General features: G+C 41.5%; 1 protein-coding gene across 7 annotated transcripts in view; it reads right to left on the bottom strand.

Annotated features, from left to right (window-relative positions):
* The window catches only part of RBMS3 (RNA binding motif single stranded interacting protein 3), an 862,898-nt gene that overhangs the window by 175,119 nt on the left and 667,384 nt on the right, over nt 1-20,395 (bottom strand). For all 7 annotated transcript variants that reach the window (XR_013225653.1, XM_077304656.1, XM_077304653.1 and 4 more), the window contains one exon: nt 2,763-2,920. Coding sequence is in view for 6 of the 7 variants with exons in the window: in XM_077304656.1 (XP_077160771.1) it covers nt 2,763-2,920 (158 nt within the window). In the remaining variant the exon portion in view is untranslated. The remainder of the gene's footprint in view (nt 1-2,762; nt 2,921-20,395) is intronic.

The raw sequence follows: 20,395 nt of genomic DNA, 5'->3' as shown, positions 1-20,395 counted from the left end.
CTGGATAAACCCCAGCACTTCTCCTCATTTATTCTCTACACAAATATAGCTTATGTTACTGGTGCTTTTGAAAGCCTGCCCCTGATCACCTCTCCTCACTCTCCCCCCCCCCCCACCCCAATTTTTTTGGTTAAATGCATTCCTGTGGCAAAACTGAGCTTTCAAATGCAAGTTAATGCTCCAGAGATCCTTATCTCCCTTTAGCAAATTTATAATAAGGCAATTTAATGAGTTCACTAAGAGGAGGCAATAGAAATACTGCCTCATCCTTCATTCTGGTTCTTTTTGCCATTTGAATACAGACAGTGTTATTTTAACATTTCCTTGAGAGCAGTGTTCTTTTGTATCAAGGACAAAAGGTGAAATTGCAATGCCTATTAACTTATGTCACCTTATTAGCAGGGGGGAACCCATATTACTCATAATCAACTAAGATATGCTGTACCGCTAAAAAACAAAAAGTTATATGAAATAGCTGTCATCATTTTACTTGTTCATCAGATGTTCCCTGCCATTTGGGGTTTTTTTTATGCCAGGTGATTTTTGCTTTCTTGACAACAAAACCACAGTTCACATAAGGCATTTCCGTGACTGACAATTCTCCTGTCTTTCATTTTCAAACTACCTGGGCTTACTGCTTAACAGAAGTTCTTCCTGTACCTTAAGATAGCAGGGGAAGAAAAAAACAACAACAACTATGAAGTGAAATGAAATAAATGTATTTCCATTTCTAAAAAGATAACGTGCCCTTTCTACCTGTTTGGGACCTGCATTGTGATTTTTTTTGAACAGCCTGCCTTGATATGTGACAGAATAGACATAATTTACGTATGGCACAGAAAAAAAAGATATGTACTTGGGGTTTTCTTTAGGGATTAAAGGCATCAGGAGGGGAGGTAGCATGGTGCAGCACAACCTCATCAGATCTCGAAAGCTACGCAGGGTCAGAATTTGGACAGGAGACTTCCAAGAAAGACTCAGCCGAGGAAGGCAATGATAAACCACCTCTGCGTCACACTTGCCTTGAAAGCTCCTTGCTTGGGGTCGCTGCAAGTCAGTTGAAACTCAGCAGCAGTATCTGAACTTCACAACAACTCTGGTTTAATTCAAAGGGTCAGGTTTCTTCCAATATTTTTCACACTCAGGACAAAACAGCAATCATTTATTCCCCCCATCAATATTAGCCAAAACTGCTGTTAAAAACTATCGCAAAAAAGTGACCCAAAGAACAGCAGAAGCAATTCCTTTGCTGTGACTCTGTAAATGTACTTTCATACCTGGATACTAGAAAGTGCCTTTCGAGCTCTTGGGTGCATGGAGACCTGGGCAGAAGATGGGAGGTCAACATTTTTACATCAGTCCTTTGAGCCGATCCATATTTTACATTCAAACTGTAGCACTTCAGCCCTCTGAACTGACCAGACTAACCTGAGCTCACGTGAGCTCGGAAGGCAAGCAGGGTTGGCCACGGTTAGTGTTTGGCTGGGAACCCACCATGGAAGATGGGGGTAACTCTGCAAAGGAAGACAATGGCAACCCATCGCTGCTTATCTCTTGCCTTGGAAACCCATGAGGGGTCGCTGTAAGTCAGCATCAACTTGAGGGCACTGAATTTCACAATGCTTTGGAATGGGTGCATTGGGGTATAGAAATTGCAAGCTGAGCCAGGTGGCAACAATAGCAGCAGGTGAGAGAGTATGCTGGCAGTTATCATCAGTGCAGCCTGGGCTCCAGCCAAGCAGACCCTGGAGTGCTAGTATTACAGCTAGTATTACAGTGGCTACCGCTCCTGGCCGCCAGGAGCCCTTCAGGTCAGCAGTCCACCAGAAACACGGCCAGAAAAGTCTGATCCACACTCACTCGTACATCACTGACAATAATGACAATGAATACCAGATGCGGAAAATAGGAGGGGTGGGGGAGGGATATTTTTCTCATGGGTATGTCAGTTAGGGGTTCTGGCTTCCGAAATGGGACATAGGCGCTGGCATCAGCTACGTCATCTTATCTTAAACTCTGTAGGGGAGCCTTCTGTATATCTAGCTGTCAAAGTAGTTGGCTACATAAACCAAAAGGGAGAATATGTTGTATTCCAAGACGGAGCATAACCTTGTAACCAGTTTGCGTATTAAATCCTAGCTACTTAAAGAAGCTTTTTTTGGCACTTGGTACATTGGAACATCTGGCAACTGATGTGGAATTATAGTGTATTCCTGCAGAACATGAGCAATTTTTTTCCCTGGGAAACGTATTAGCTAGGACGGGATAATTTTCCTTCTTCGACAAGCGATATCCTAACAGCAGCACTGGTGCTTCATTTCACTGGTTCTTGCTCTCAGTTCTGACGCTGAATGAATTTCAGAGATTGCATGTTTCAGAATTACTCAGAATTCACCATTCTTTTTTGTTATGCTCAACAGCAAATTAAGAAGCAGAGCATAATCACATACATTTTTTGGGAGAACGACGTTCACATCGGATTACATTTGAAACTGAACCGCTACCTCATTATCCCTTATTATTTTGCTGCCATCCTCCTAAATAAAATGAACTATGCCTTCAACCACAGCTTCTCCATCATCCTGTGAAACATACACCCACACAATCTGATTAAACTGCCTTCTCCTTGAACAGTCTACGGCTCATACAGCTAGAAAGCTTCAGATCAACAGCAGTGACAAGTCTGTGTGGAAAGAAAAGGTTCAGTGGCTGCAACACAGAGAGAAACCCACTGCATAAGTCAAGAAGGCTAGGATTTTCACCTGGCAAAGCCGACTCCTCTACTGACGCCATTTGCATCTCTCAATATCCTGGTGGAAATGACATGTCCGAAGGGTTTCAGCATATTCTCCAGTTCCTGCTCATCCATGGAAATAGGTAAATTTGAGATGTAAAGATTTGTGGGGTCTTGCTCTTGTTGCTAAAATAAAAGAAACATCCTCATTAGAGTCAGCTCTAACAGAGCAATAGCACCAATGTTTGGCTCCAACGTTACCAACCTTTGGCATCATAAACAGAAAATATAAAGCAAGCATAACTCTTCGGGGTGGCGGGATCAGGTTATATCAACAGGTGAAGGAGCAAGATCTAGTTGGGCCCTCCCCTTAGGAAGTTCCGTCACCTGCTAGAACACCAAGGGTGACGATTGGTTGACATCGACCCCTACCACCCTGGTGGCAGGAGTACTATATGGGGATGTATTGGATTTTTTTCTGCCAGGTTGTTTTCTAAAATTAATATTTTGTATTATTTTAATGAGATTTTATTGTTGTGGGGTTTTTATGCTGTAACCCGCCACAAGTCGATCCCCGAGAGTGGCATGTAAGAAATGCAATAATAAATAGGATAGATAGATAGATAGATAGATAGATAGATAGATAGATAGATAGATAGATAGATAGATAGATAGATAGATAGATAGATAGATAGATAGATAGATAGATAGATAGATAGATAGATAGATAGATAGATAGATAGATAGATAGATAGATAGATAGATAGATAGATAGATAGGCCATGGGATATCACAGAGTTATATACTTAATCCTACCGAAAACATAGTTAACATTGTATTGTGGTCCATAGCTCTACAGATATTTTGTAAGTTTCATTTTAAGACATTTGTTCTTTCTTTTTGCAAATGGTACCATGGGGTTTGGGGGGAAAAGCTTCTAAGCAGGAAGTTCCTAGGGGAAGAAACTATGAGCAAGCACTACAGGTCCATCTAAGATTGACAACTTCCAGGTGGTAGCTGAAGATCTCCTGGGATTACAACTGATCGGCAGATGACCAAAACTCATCCCCATAACCTCCAGGAATATCCCAACTCCAAGCTAGCAACCCTAGTTATATTTTACACTCCCATGCACATGAAAGCTTATACCCAGAATTAAACTCTGCTGGTCTTAAATTTCATTCCTTAAACTGAATTGTGGGTATGTGCAAACTTTTCTGTTAAGGTCAGTTCTCAATAGTAAAATAACCCAAAAAGAGTTATTAAAGCAGGCAAAAGCCAATTATAAAGTTACATGTAACCTTGTGTATTGTTAGCTGTTAAAGCAGAATCCTCAGGGTATATTTATTTTGTGATTAGCTCAAAGACTAAGATCATGAAAATATGAAGGCTCACTCTGCTTCTCAGATGTGTTTTCACAGATAATTGTTGACCCTTGATGGCACTGTCAAGCGCACTGCTTGCTGTCCAAAAGAGCACTGGAACACTCAGACTTGCTAACATTACCTACCTACCCTTGAAGTGAACTGATGTGTTGTGTCAACTAATCTGCAGGGCTGCCAAGGACCACAACAGAGCCCCGAAGCAAGGATTCCTTCAGTTCCCTTCCCTTCTACCATTCCTAACATCTTACGAAAACACTACAGCTATGAATTACTATTCTCATTGTTGTTCTACTGTTCTACTGCACTTTCATTCTATTGTTATTTACTATTATTATTATTCATGGCTGTTGCTTTCTCTGTATTGTTCCTATGTTTCATGTGAACTGCCCTGAGCCTCAGGGGAGGGTGGTATATAAATGTAATAAATAAGAATAAACAAACAAACAAGTACAACTGCTTGCTTGGCTCCATGAGCCTCCATGGTGACCAAAGACCCTGGAATTTAATCTCCCTAATTCCCTCATCTACTTTGGCAACTCTGCAAACTTGCAGAACGACAAGAACAAGAACCCAACAAGAGGTGGAACATGAGCAAAAGCAGTAATGGGACTCAATAGTAACCCCCCAAAGCTATAGTTTTAACAATTAATAAGACTATCCCAGACCTACATGACTCTTCCCATCTACAGTTTTTCCTGCGTGGGCAGGGAAAGATACTGCTTCAAAGATGAGTTGACAGGAAATGTTAAAGCTTTCACTTAGGTTAGATACTTTCAAGTGGTCCTTTCCTGCCCTATCTGTATAGGGTTATACTATAACACCTGCATTTCAGATGTGACATTAAGGATAAGATTAACAAATACTCAACAGGCTTTAAAGCAGGGAATCAGGACTGAATGGGAGCACACAAGCATGAGTGTGTTCTATATACACTCCTGTCATTCAGTGGACATTTTCAACTTCATTAATTTACTTTGGTGGTATATATGGGGGGGGGGATTGAAGAAAGGATTTTACTGAGTTGAAACAAATCTTGAATTTTTGACTCCTTCTTTCCCGTTATTAGGGTCCAAACAGCTCACACCATGAATCATAAAAAAATCCACAAACACTAATAAATTAATGGATCAACAGTAAACGTCAAACCCTAAATGAAACGCTAAAACAGACACAGAGACACAGCAAACAAGTTTATCCTATTAAGCAGGCTACAAGCAAAAAGCACTGAAGAATACAGCAGATGGACAGCAGCATCGCTGGTATATTTGGGGAGAGTCAAGGGTCTCAGTTGCATCACTACCTGTTTCAGCTCCAGAGACAGGGAAACTCACAGTAGGTGCTCCAGGGAAGACCTGAATAATTGGGAAGGTTAACACATAAATGGCCTGGACCAAGACACAGGTCAACAGGTGTCCAACAAAAACACAGGCTAACTTTAGATTTCTTGCCTTTGGTTTGTCTAAAAGAACATTTTTTCTTATCCTATTATTCTCCATTTTAGAGCTACTAAGATGCTTGCAGTTTATTCCACTTTTCTGAATTGAAATGTGAATGAAAAGTTAGGATTATTGTATTGTTTAATATATATAAACAGAACAGTGAACCAAAGACAAAAATGAAGTAAAGAAAACCAGGAAAAAATAGTTCCAGGTTCTAAGAAATGTCACAAAACTTCTCAAAACAATTTCTTCTATGATTTTTTTTTAAAAAATTGTGCAATTCTGATGTTGCAGCTGATTCCCTAATCCCACCCTCCCCATTTTCATATTATTTCTTTTGGTGAAAAAGAGGAATTTTAAGTAGTCACTGCTACTAAACGTATTGAACATTCTGAGTACAAGAGCTAACAGGAGGAAAGGAATTATTAGATAAATTGAGCAAAAAGTCTTTCTAGTTCTACAATTCTATTATTCCATTATACAATTCTAGAATCTTTGATTAGTTAGCAGATTGGATTAATCAACCAATCAAAGCACAAAGACAAATATTTTTCTACAGGTTTACTGAAATCACCTGACACAAACAACAATGGGGAACAGGTGCTCACAACCAGAGCACTAAAATAAATGTATGTATACATTGATCATAGTACAGTTTTTCTATATTGCATTTACCATTCCATTGCAGGGAGTCTGTTGTGGGATTACTAGCAAAAATTTTTGATTGCAAGCATGCTTCGTGCATTAAAATTAACTTTTCTGAACAAATAGCAGGAATCCTTTTCTATTTGTTGCAGATTAAGAACAATGGTTTTAAACAGCCATCTCTATTTCCAGAAACCATTGAAAATTGAGTTTCCATGCCACATAATTTGGGTTTGTAAACATAACCCACCTGCTGCTTTTACTACATTCTAAAATGGAGCAAACTACATTTGATTTACATTCTAAAGAGGACTACAGTGTCCAAATTACAAGTCAATTTCTCTTATTCCTGGAGTAATTCTTTTGGGTATGTATACAAAATAGTTAAATTATATTCTAATCCCCATGACATGATTTGAGCACACTATGGATGAACCAAACAAACCCATGCCACTTTGTTAAAGGGAAGGAAGCCTTTTCTGACTTCATGCTTCATGCAGCTGGGATGATAATGGAATTACAGTGATGGTGTAAATAAGACCAGTGGCCCATATCTATTAGCAGGGTGGAGGAGGATTGTATGTGTATGGAAACCATTTTTTGTATTCAAGAGCTGATGAATAACAATGCATAAATGAACAAATACCATATTATTCCAAAGGAATGCAACCAAGAATATAAAATGATCCTCTCACCCAACAATGTTATACACTTAAAATATATTTTTTTGCTGGAACTAACTGCAATGCTTATATAAATATAAGCTGACTCCCCCCCCCTTTTTTTTTACGGCATACCTGGAAAAAAAACACAGGAATTTCATTTGAGCAAAAATTATACTCCTGTGAAGAGTGGAAAGCAAGCAAGCAACATTTCCTTATTGCTCCTGTAGAACTGCAGTCCCCAATCCCCGGTCCTCAGATCAGTACTGGCCTGTGGATCAGTCAGTACCGGGCTGCGGCTCCTCCTCGTCCTCTTCCCTGGCTGCTGCCTCGGGGGCTGCCCTACCATTCTGCCACCAGCTCACCTTTGGTGCTCTCCAGCAGCCGCCATCGCTGGGGCACCCCCTCGGCATGGCACTGTGCAGCTGCTGCTGGCAGTGCCCCTCAGCGGGCAGCGGGAAGTCAGGGGCATCGGCCAGAAAGCAAGCAGAGCAGGGGCTCAGTTGTATTCAAGGTGTAAGCTTTCTTGTGCAAGTAGGTATCTGAATAAGTGTGTGTGTACATCACTTGGTGGCGTTGCTGGTGGTCGCCGAGCGATTGCAGGAACAGGGGTTAGGGACTCCCCTCACCGGCAGTGAGTGACAGTTTTGCCTCTCCAAACTGTGCAGGCTTGAGTGGTGATTCCAGAACTCCAGGCTGTGCCTGGAGGTTGGCAAGCTCCCTGGTCAATGGTGTCCCTCTTTACCAATCTTAAAATCTGGTCCCCTTAGGTAAAAGGCAAAAAGGGATATTTAAACGTAACCACTGCTGTAGAATACAAACCAAATCTGAGTACCCTGGTGAGATTGCACTAAGAATGTAATCGAGCAGATTGTATAGGCAACAAAGGACTGAATAGTCAATGGAGCCACCGTGTGATCTGGCTACTTAGCCTGTGTCTCTTAATAGGTTCCTTGAAAACTACTCACAATTCCCTACCTCCATAGCTGTTCCCAAATCACACATGAAAAAATCTCCCACAGCATCATCAACTTTATATCATTATGAAACCAATGGTATGGAAAGGATAGCAGCCTCTAAAGGAGAGTGTTTGGGCTGTTAATGTAAGCAGAATAAGTTCAAATTCATAACTCAGTACGATATAATATAAAATCTCTTTAATCAATGCAAAGTATGCATACAACATCCAAATAAACACAGAGGCATTGGGGCATACTGATAAGAAAAGTGCAAAATAACTGTCTGTTAAATTAGATGATCTTCAGTGCAGTAAACAGCCATTTATATTGAATTTTATAACCCACAACAGCAAATAAAGATGCTTTATAGATTGTGTTCATTTTGAAAAGCAAGGTAACCGGACCAAAATCTGAAAACCTAGCATTCAAAGGCTCCTATAAGTTCTATAGAAGAATATTTATTGGGTCATCATGTAACAGGCAGTAGAGTGAATAACATACAACAGCTTCTGTCTTTACCTGAACATTGCTCCTAGACATACAAAAGACATCCCCACCCCCCTCTTTGGGCATCAGATTGTTCACTTTGAAACTTTGTTTTAGAGGGTGAAATATAATAACCTGAAAGGGCAGCTTAATAAATGACAGAGATCAGTTCCTGACTTTAATGGGTGGACTGTAGGACTCTTGTAGAACTCCCTCCCTTTCCCAAGCCATACCTTCTTCAATCTCCAACCCCCAAACTCCAGGAAGTTCCCAACCCAAAGCCAGAAACCCTATTCTTTATTCAAATAGAGGCTGGATACTAGACAGAGAGAAGGGTTGATAAAAGCTTTAAAATTCAGAGGCCACAATTCACTGAAGTACACTAGTGTAGCGATCCCCAACCTGTGGGCCGCAGACCACATGTGGTCCTTCGACTAATTGGAGGTTGGCCCCAAAGGAAGCCTTCTCCCCCCCCCCCCGGCCCTTTACAACGCACTTCGGGCGTCATTGTCTCCCATCACTCCCAGATGGGACTATCTCGTTGCAGAGAAACAAGCTCAGGGTTCCCATTGATTTGTCATTGTCATGAGTTAAAATTTCCATGAAAATAAAATGTTCCTTATGTTCATTGTTATGGCGTGTCTGTATCTTATTTTGAAGGGATGTTTAAACATTACCATAGCGATCAGAGAGCGTTAGGGCAGTGGTTGAGAGTAGAGGAGTAAATTATCCCCCCCCCCCGGGCCTCAGTAAAAGGCATTGAGTGGTCCCCGGCGTTGAGTGGTCCCCGGTGATAAAAAGGTTGGGGACCACTGCACTAGTGTACATATCCCAGTTTGATCAAAGAACCTCCACAGTTCAAAGGACAGCGGTCCTGCCCAGCTGGGTGGAGTGCAGCCTTTCTCAACTTTTTTACTGTTGCAAAACCCCTGAAATGTTCTTCAGGCTTCGAGAAATCCCAGAAGTGGTGCAATCGTGCAGAATATTGTGGGGAAGCAGAGCTGTGTACAAGCCCACCCTCTCCATCCCACCCCCTCCTGGCCCATCATGGCTATATGGGTGTGTGTGGGTGGGTTGACATTACCATATACAGTCATAAAAAGGTAAAGGTATCCCCTGTGCAAGCACCGGGTCATGTCTGACCCTTGGGGTGACGCCCTCTAGCATTTTCATGGCAGACTCAATATGGGGTGGTTTGCCAGTGCCTTCCCCAGTCATTACCGTTTGCCCCCCAGCAAGCTGGGTACTCGGAAGGATGGAAGGCTGAGTCATCCTTGAGCTGGCTGCTGGGATTGAACTCCCAACCTCATGGGCAGAGCTTTCAGACTGCATGTCTGCTGCCTTACCACTCTGCGCCACAAGAGGCTCTTCACCTAATAAATGTTTAACAAGTGTTTTAACAATATGTTAAAAAATTAATTCACTTCCACCCATTTGGGAAACCCTTCCAGGGCCACCAAGAAACCCCAGGATTTCATGAAACTCTGGTTGAGAAAGCCTAGTGTAGTGGTTAAACACGAAAGCCTCTAATCTGGAGAACCAGGTTTGATTCCCCATTTTTCCACATGCAACCTGCTGGGTGACCTTGAGCTAGTACCAGTTCTCTCAGAGCTCTTTCTCAGCCCCTCCAACCTCACAGGGTGAGAAGAGGAAGGGTAGGCGATTGTAAGCTGCTTTGAGATTCCTTCAGGTAGTAAAAAGCTGAGTATAACAATTCAACTCTTCTTCTCAGGTCCTCCTTGAAAATGACAGGCAGGACTATTCTGAATGATCTGTGCCTGTGGACCTGGGTGTCCATGAGAGAAGGGGGAGGGAATGAAAACGTGTACATGCAAAGGCAGGTGTGCGTAAATCCCATGCCAGATTAAGGCTGGCTGGCGAGAAATACAGTCCAGCAAATTAATGGTATGTTAAAAACAATATTTACATTAACTGCAGCGTGAGAGCATTTGGAGCACTTGGCATCAGGCATCTTGCAACGAGAGCTCAGCTTTAGAAGCCGAGAGGAACATTTGCATTGGGGATACAGCCAGAAATCCTGTTGCTGCTGCCAGCGAGGAAGATCTGAGTCAAGCCTCCAGAGCTCTGCCAAGGAACTCTTCTGGGGGCGATCGAACCAATCCAGGCTGAAATACTCCACATGGCTGATGCGAAGATACTCTGAGACATTGAAAAAGGGCCAACAGAGACTAACATCCTGTCATATTGTGTGCTGGAGCATAAGATCAGCTGTTGAATGAAGAGTTATCCTCTTCATTTGAGAGCGTTTTTGGAAGTGTTCATTTCCAGCATGTAAACTTATCTCAAACAAGATGCCAGTTACCCCTTCAATGGACTTTGAATCTGACCTATCGCTCTCCGGCGGCACAATCCTCTACATATTCCGCTTGCATATAAATGGCCAGTAGGATTTTCTCTCAGATATGAACATGACTGCAGCTTGAGCACATTCCTGTACACATGCTTCTGCTGACAAAAGATAATAACGGGAATCAACAAAGGAGGATTTCCCAAGGATAGATTTAGGATATGTAAGAGCATCAGAAGAGCCCTGTTGGATCAGACCAATAGTCCTTCTAGTCTAGCATCCCAACTCACACAATGTCCAACCAGTTCCTCTGGATCAGGGGTAGTCAACCTGTGGTCCTCCAGATGTCCATGGGCTACAATTCCCATGAGCCCCTGCCAGATGGCCTACTCTAGATGGCCAACAACAGTGCATAGTGGCTAATGCCTTCCCCCTGATGCTGCCTCTTGGTTCTTTGATTCAGAGGATTAGTACCTCTGAATGTGGAGGTTCCCCTCAGTCACCATGGCTAGCCCTTGATAGATTTATCCTCCATAAATCTATTTCATCTCCTTTTAAACATGTGTATTCCTGTGGTCATCACAACATCCTCCGGCAGTGAAATCCACATTTTAATCACTCTCTCTGTAAAGGAGTATTTCCTTTTTTCCATCCTTTGCCCATCATTTTTGTCGGATATCCTCAAGTTCTAGCATTTTGGGAGAGGGAGAAAAGGTTCTCTTTGTCAACTCTCTCCACTCCATGCATAACTGTATAAACTTCTATTATGTCCCCCAGTTTCTTTTCTAAACTGAAAAGTCCCAGACTTCCCTCATCTGGTAAACATGCTCCAAATCCCCTAATCATCTTGGTTGCCTTCCTCTGTACTTTTTCCAGCTCTGCAGTGTCCTTTTTGAGATGCGGTGACCAGGACTGTACATAGCATTCCAAATGAGGCTGCACCATAAATCTATTCAGGACCACTACAATATTAGCTGTTTTATTCTCAGTCTCGTTCCTAATAATCTCTCACACAGAGTTTGCCCTTTTCACTGCTACAGCACACTGGGTTGACCCTTCCACTGAGCTACCCACTACGACTGCAAGATCTTAGTTCAGACCCCATTAGCCTATACCTGAAGCTGGGATTTGTTGTCCCAATGTGCATCACCTTGCATGGATATACTGTTATATAGCTGCATACAACAAGCGGCTGGACTGCCTGCTTTATAGTCAACATCTGGTAAACAGGCAAGAAAGATTTTTCCAGCCCCTCAATGAACACATGAAGCTACTAAATGCTGGCCCTGTTCACAAGTGACAGAAAATGCACCTGCAGTGCATGCTTGATTTTTCGTTATCCATTTGTTGAGTAATTTTCTTACATTCAGTGCATGTATAGCTGATGTGATTCAAATCCTTATCCAGTTGTTAGGAATGGTTTCAGCTGCTAACTGAACACACATTGCCTCTTTCAGTCACAAATACATGTACAAACAGAACATACAAGCACTCACTGTTACATGTGAATACTGCTATAGTCTATCATTGTCTAATTCAGGCTTTCTCAAACAGGGTTTTATGAAACCCTGGGATTTCTTGACAGCCCTGGAAGGGGTTCCCAAATTGGTAGGAGGTAATTCATTTTTTATGTTTTTAAATTTTAACTGTTAAATTTGTTAACATATATGACATGGCCGTATATGGTCATAGTGGTGTACATGCCTACCTGGGGACCCACCCCGTCCCACCCACTCCAGGCCCATATATGGTCATGTCGACCTCCCCACTTCTGGCGGTTTTCACGGCCTGAAGAATGTTTCAGGGATTTCTCAACATCAAGAAAAGAAAAAGAGAAAAGAGAGAGAGAGAGAGAGAGAGAGAGAGAGAGAGGCTGGTCTCATCTGTCAGGAAGTGGCTCTCCAGGTTCTCAGGGTTTTTTAAATATCACCTACAACTTTACCTTGTTCCCTGCAGTTCCTAGGGAGTGAACATGGAATCTCCTGCACATAAATGCCCTTTATTCATGCCCCACAGCCACTCCCTCCGTTAACACCTGGAGAGAAGTTTAACACCAGATAGACTTCCAAGCATATGATGGGAGGACTCAGGCCAGCCAGTCACTCTTCCTTCTAGACTTTTTTTCCTTTTGTTTACTGGGTGTCAGATGAAGAAGGGAAAAGCCAAGGGGCTGACCCCCCCCTTTGTTTTAAAAGGTTTATATATTTGCCGTTTTGTAAGCTGGGTGTACATACTGAGGCCAAGAAAAAGGCAAGACAAGCAGGGGAGCTGTTTTTGCTCAGGCACAGATATTTAACGTGACAGCTGGATGACTTCTCTCAGTCACTGGTGAGGCTGGCCAGTGGCAGTTAGGGAGCTGAATGGAGGCTGCAACCAGATGTGATCTGCACTGTTCTGCTGGCTAGCTGGTTTTGGAGGTGTTGGGCTCTGCTTTCTGACCCACCGAACTCCCACTGACTGAACAAAAGGCTTATCTCAAGAGCTGGCAACTGTATTTCTTGCTGAAAGAACTGGATCTGCATGTGATGCTACCTGAGTACAGAGGGCACTATACTTTCCTCTCACCAACTATGGAATAGTTTGCTACTTGGGTTACTGAACCTAAACTTCTAAAATAACAAACAAAACAAAAACCAGTACAGCAGATAAGTCTTGTTACTTTGAAGTTTATATTTTTCCAAGGGCTGCAGGGGGGGGGAGGGTGTGTTTAAACTATTTAGAACAAAGGCTTATTTGATTATAAATAATTGGTGCACTTCTCCCATCAATAACAAAACATCAGTAATTTTATTGACAAACCATTAATCACTTAATGGAAGGTAAGGAACTTCAAAGAATGTCTTCAAGGAACAGTTTGTTTGTTTGTTCAAATAACTAGCTAAATTGTTCCCAGGAATGAATAATTTCAAGGGTATTAATTTTAAACAGGGGGAAACATGGAAAAACAGTGTGTGTGTGTGTGTGTGTGTGTGTGTGTGAGAGAGAGAGAGAGAGAGAGAGAGAGAGAGAGAGAGAATTCTACGATGCAATTTTAAGAAGCTTGTATGAACACTAATATTTAGTTTATATGGTTCACTTACAGCTCATTTTCAGTTGTAAGGGAGACTGATAAGGCCTGTGCCTTTACATGGTCATACTGGATCTCTGTTTGGTATTTCTTTTTACTGAGGGCAAAATATTGATCTAATTCGACCAGAACTATCATAAGCCGATGCAGAGACTGGCTACAAAATTTTCATGCTCTTTAATTTCTGTTTTAGCCACTACTCCGATAGTCATCATAGAAAAAAGATACAAATGGCTCCTAGGTTATTCAGAATATTAGCTCCAGTTCAAAGTTCTATGTTCATTTGAATAAGTACACAGACTGCAGGCTTCTACAATGTCTTCAAGGGCAGGAGAGTTGCATAGTGGTTAGAGAGTTCAACTAGGATCTAGGAGACCAAGTTTGAATCCCCACTGTGTCATGGAAGGTTGCCAATGTTGGACCAGTCATACACACTCAGCATCACCTACCTACCTGCCAGAGTTTTTATGAGGATAAAGTTGAGGAAACAGAGGAAAGGAGAACAATATAAGCTGCTTTCTTCCCCATTGGTGAAAACGGTGGGATAAGAAAATAAATGAATTTAGAGGAATGTATGAATGGAACTGTACCATTCTACTAAAGTGAATGAAGAATTCCTTAAGCAGGTGGATACATCTCATGTGCATCAGAAGTCCCATGTATTCAAGATCCCTTGATTCAGATGGGGTGAGAGCCACAGTTTGACCACTCCTACTTGAGACTAATATGGGTAAGCAGAATGAAATCATGTACCATCTCAGGATATAGCTTCCCTAATCAATCAAGAAAGATGATAGTTCTTAACAGGAATCCAGGGAGATGCAGATGCTGTACTCAATATACCCTTTGAGGTGGATGAGAGGAGTAAATAGATAAAGATCACACAAGAAGGTGTTTTCATGAACTGGCTTAAGTAAGGAGTAGGGTTATTAGCTCTGGGTTGGGAAATACCTGGAAGCTTTGGGGTTGGAACTGGAGGTGGGTAGGATTTAGGGAGGGGAGGGACCTTAGTATAATGCTATAGAATCCATTCACCAAAACAGCCAGACTGATCTCTTTCATCTGAAGCTGAGCTATGATTCCAGGGGGTCCCCAGTTTCTACCTGGGGATGTCATCCTAGTAAGGAGATATGGCAGAGGGATAGAAAGTTCACAGGATAACTATAAGATAGGGGACGTGTTCAGGTGGTAAGGCTTTCTAAAGATCGGTGATCTTTATGGCATTTCAACCTATATTTCTTCTATAAAAAACTCAATGCGCATTACAATGCTACTTAAAAAGGCATCTGAAAACAAAACAAATCGATAAAATCTACCAATATAACAATTACAACACATTCAAACAAATTTGTGGGTTTTCCTGATTAGTTAGGATGAGTATTCAATATCTTGGCCCTGCCAAAGTCATTTTAATGCTGCCAAAGTCATTTTAATTACCTACTGTTCTTTTCTTTTAATCTCATAGTTACATTTTACAGGTGTGAATTTGTAGAAATGTGTAGTTTACCAAGTTCTTTGGGATGGCATTGCTGCTATTTCATATTAAGGGCATTAGTTTTCACAAGGTCAGTCTCATTCTGGGTGGGCAAGGATGAAAGCAGTTGTAAATGCTTCCTTCTACTGACCGAAAGCTTGCTGTTTCTGCTAAAAAAAAAAAACCCATTAATAATGAAATCTGGGAAATGAAGTACAGACTTGAGGAGACTCAGGAATTTTTGAATATCTTTGATGGACTTTGCCAATGTCTTCTTCTGAAAGGATAAATCCCAGGAACAGCAAAAAGAAAATGGCGGTACCAAGATAACTTCAGATGCAGAGTTCTTAAAAAGTTTCCAAAGAAAACACGCATTAAGTTGCCCAATATCTTTCAATAAATTTTTTCATTGGAAGTGGCTATTGCATGTTCTGCTGTCACAAAAGGTGTTTCCAAAGTATTTGGTTTAATACAGCTTGTGACTTGAAGACTCACTGGAAGCCCTTTTTTTCCACAGAAGAAGAATTGTCATCTCTTATTAAGGTTTTACTGAAACGTATTGGCAACTTGATACCTTTTTCTTCAGCTCAGTTGAAGTTTGCGTCATTTTTTTCTCTGTCTCCAGAACTTAATGTGACTCTTGTCAAATTTTCCTAGCTACGCACGTTGTCTATGGCGACACAGACTATTTCATTTCCTGTCTATGACTGTCATGCACATGCTGCTCTATAGTGTAGATAGGAATGCCTTATAGACAACCACAAAGAGGTGTGCAATGTCTTTTAGGATACAGTTAACAAAGAAATGGGAAGAAGTGAGTACATTTTTTCAGAACAAAGTGCATATAAGGTGTTCCATGTCACATGTGACAGGCCATCATGAACTCATCCTCTCCATCTTCTGATTGGGCTGTATGTTCCCCTGAGTTCCAGCTTGATGAATAAATTAAAAAGTCTGGAAAACGGATGCTAGAGCTAATCACTAGATTGGTAGTAACACATGAAGGATGCTAACTCACCTTTAACTCATGGCTTCCTATGTGTGGTCTGGATCAAGGCTTGATAATGACATATATATCGATAAGTCATCCCCCCTCACTGCCAAACAAATAATACTGCTGTTCCTGCTTGTGAGGACAAAGACCTGATGAAATCCTTTACCAAGCTCTTTTGGATATACTCATTCAAGGCCTCCTTGCTCAAGTTAACTTTATTCTAAGTATCTAGATGTGGTGACTGGAGCTGTGAACAGAGGTAGATCTTGCTACAAACCTGAAAAGGGTCCTAGGTTTGCAGAAAAATATGAAATCTAAAAAAAAAAAAAAATCATTAGTGGATTTTTTTTAAATCCAAAAATGGTAAAGAAGCACTTGTAGCTTTAAGCAACATTTTCTTTCAGTAGCTGTTGCTTGGCAACTGTACTATTCCAGGCTTGGTTCTGTCAGTAAAAAGCAGGGTGAGGAGTCAAGGCCCTTTCTAGGCCGGTTTTGGCCTTTGAGAGAGGACTTATTGGAGCAAAGCTTGGCTAGGGTTGCCAGATCCAGGTTGTGAAGTTGCACAGAAGTGTATTTGACACAGCTTTTCAAAAATACTTTGGGGAGGACTGAATTACAGAGTCAGACATTGGCATCCTTTTCTGGTTGTTTTCTCATTCTAGTAAAAAAAAATCATGCAGAGAGGTGTGTGGGGGGGGGGGGGCTACAGACTGTTAAAGCCCAACAGGGATGAACAAAGACTGCATTCCCAAGATTGTGTCTTTTAAGTTTGTTTATTTTCTTGACAACCATTTTGGTTCTTTCTTGCTTGCTTGCTTGCTTGCTGCTGGTTGGATAGATTTGTTTGTATTTGTATTTGTATTTTACAGGGGGGATTAGGTGTAAAGAGGGCACCAAAACTGCTGTAAATTAGGGCACCAAAAGTTTAAAATCATAAGAATCATTGGTCCAGTTCAGAAAAAAAGGAGATGCAAAACTGAAATGAGATTTTTAAAGAGAATATGGATCAAAAATTCTAAATTCTATTTAAAGTCCAACTACAGGATAAAACAATACTGCAAAGCTGCAAAATTCCCCGTACTGTTTAAAGCATTTAACTTCTGTACAATGAAAATTGTCATTGATCAGTAGAGAAAAAACAGTGGCATTTATGTGACTGGCAAATGACCTATATTCTGCACACAGAATCTAATGAGCTATTTTCAACATGAAGGAAGGCCACTTTGTAGCTTTCATATACTAAGACCTACCACACAGTGAGATTCCCTCCTCTCTCTCTCTCTCTCTCTCTCACACACACACACACACACACACACAAACTGTTCCTTCTTGGTCACACTGTCTAAAAGTAAATCAGATATTTCAAGATCCAATATTTTAAAATGAAACTGCTAATCGTGAAAAGCATGCATCTATGGAGATCAATGAGAATTTCCTATTGTCTAGAGCCAAGATCTCGCCTGATGCGATCTTGGCTCTAGACAAAGGAAATTCTCATTGATCTCCATAGATGCATGCTTTTCACGATCTAGCAGTATTCATTATAAATTTTGGATCTAGAAATATTAATGATTTACCTCTTTAGCACAGCTAGTGAGACAAGAAGAGAAACAGTATGTGTGTGTGTGTGTTTTAAAGGACCAATTTCCACTGTTCAAGTCAATTAGGCCCTGTAAAAGCTATTACACTCAGAAGAAGCTGCAATATTATTGAGGCTTCCCCGAGTGTATTCAGAGTATAAAATAAATGCTATTATTCAGGAGATACTGAATTGCTAAGCTTCTTAAATTTGTACAATTGGGAACCTGCAGTACATTAAAATGCTGAAACTCATTAAGAACCTTTCCCACAGCCATAGAATCGTCGGCATTCACAGCAGTATTTAGAACAATAAACTACTCCCCACACCTAACAAGACAGTGACTTCCGTTTCGTCAGCTACACTTTAATGAATCATTGAGGTAGAACTTGTACCAGGCCCCTCAGTCAACTTGTGTCTTTAGATACACACACAAAATATTTTTTTTAAAAAAGAAAATGCTAATATCCCAAGCCAAATAAGATTTGCACATGCCCCCATACTAAAAAAAGCCCATACAATTCAGTTAACATTGATTCCTTGGTTTAGAGCGTAATTTAATCCTCTCCCTATGCCAATAACAAGTAAATCACCTTCAAAGTTACAAAACAACCTAGTTTGTTCCATGAGCATTGGCATTCAACACCCATGGAGAGAGGAGGGGTGTGTGTGTGCTTCCTTAAGCTGTCATCTTTTGGTGTGAAGGGCAAGGAATCAGTTGCTTCAGTGCCTGTTATCATTAATGTGAGGAGCACTTCATCTCTCTGAGTGCCCCAAATGAAAATCTCTGTTATTCTCTTGACTGCAGTTATAGAATCTATGTCCACAGCAAGGCACTAAAATAGACAGCCAACTGACAGAATCTTGTACAATGGGGCCACACGCTGAGCGCATTTCCTGCACTTTGTGCAGCACAGAATGAAACTGAGTCAGCAGTCAAGAGCTGCAAGATCATGGGAGCATGTCCCATAGCACAATTTGGAAAATACCCAGAGAACTCGGCAACGTTTCAACTGCTGTTCATTATAATGCCTGGCTTCTATACACGCAGGGGGTAGAATAGGGAAGTGGCAGGATGGACTGCATCACGGAATGTACCTTGGCAGAAAAATCCCATGAAAATAGAAAACAAGGGAAACAGAGAGAAAGCTTCTCTCTTTGTTTATTGTTTTGGTTTTCCATCAGTGGGGCGTTTTCATCATAGCAGAGTAATCCTGAATCCTCTGCCCAGAGCAGGACATGAATGGTCCTTTTCATTACCAATCCTCATTTTATTACCTCATTTCTACCTCATTCTTATGTACATCAGGCATAAGCTACAAATGGCCTCAGGGGTAACAAAGGCCCAGGCTACAGAACAATCAAGAAGCAACTCACAAGTGACACCCCAAAAACTCACAAGCATTATCTCAAGCAATTGAGACTCTCTACCTAAGTTGCTCCGAATCCAACCAGCTCTTCTTTGTTTTGATTGCTCTCCAAGCAAATCTGGCCACAACAGAAGTTATTTCTGTGCTTTTGTCTGACAACATGTCTGTGATTGCCTCTGAGTTGTGCTTATTCTGTAGGGAAGATATAAGTTCTCCCCTGAATTGATTGTATAGCCTACATTGGAGTAATACATGTTCATGAGTTTTAAAACCAGAATGATTCTTATAGCTGGAATGTTTTTATCTTTTATAATATTTAAGTTATCAATGATTCTTTTATCTTGTTAATGCCAGATGTTTTTATGTACCTTGTAATTTGACTACTGGTCTAGTACCGTAATATTAAAGACTCTGTCATATGCCACCTTGGGCTGTTAGGACTAACCACCTCCTCTCTCCCTCCTATCCAAGACATTAAACAGAAGGCAATTGCTGGCAGTGTCCCCCAGTGGGCAGCAGAAAGTCGGGGGCACTGGTGGGAAAGCAAGTGGAGCAGGGGCTCAGGTGGCAGTGGCAACATCCCTCGGAAAAGGCTACCCACCCCGGGCCTCAGTAAAATTGTCAAGCGTTGATTGGTCCCCAGTGATAAAAAGGTTGGGGACCACTGCTCTAGGGTTTTACAAATGCGGAAGGATAAAAATGGTTCCCACTAATCCTGAATTTTACAAAAACAAGAAAACCCCAGCCAACTGTAAGTTAAGCATTCTGGCAGAATATCCCTCAGAACGCAGCTGTGCTATGTAGCACAACACACTCTTCTCTGTAGGAGGTATGGACATGTTGTAACTCCATGCTTGAGACAATTTCAAACAGAGTGCAACAGATGCCACATAGGCATGCTGATTGGCTGGTGCCAAGAAACCTCTAGGATGAGCAGCCTCCAAGGCTCCAAAGGTCCTCTGGAAAATCCTAGGGGAATAAGCAGAATCTTGCACAAACTCCTGAAATGTTGTTCCTGGAAAAGGGATAATGTGTTGGCTACATGGTTGCGAATCCTGCAATATGTTTGCTGAGAAACAAATGTTCAAGTCTGGCCCAGCCTATGGACTAGATGCATGACTAGCTCAGAATGGGAACACTGCCTATTCACCACCCTAACCATGGTCTGATTGTCATACCAGAATATCACTGTTCTGTTAGCAAAAGCCTCTCCCCACATTATGACCGATTCCAGTATTGGGAATAATTCCATGAATGTAAGATCTCTGAGAATTCTGGATTCCTCCCAGCTTT

Source organism: Paroedura picta, chromosome 11 (assembly GCF_049243985.1).
Source record: "Paroedura picta isolate Pp20150507F chromosome 11, Ppicta_v3.0, whole genome shotgun sequence".
NCBI lineage: Eukaryota > Metazoa > Chordata > Lepidosauria > Squamata > Gekkonidae > Paroedura > Paroedura picta.
Note: the sequence above shows the minus strand (reverse complement) of the source record. Positions and strands in the feature narration are given on the sequence as shown.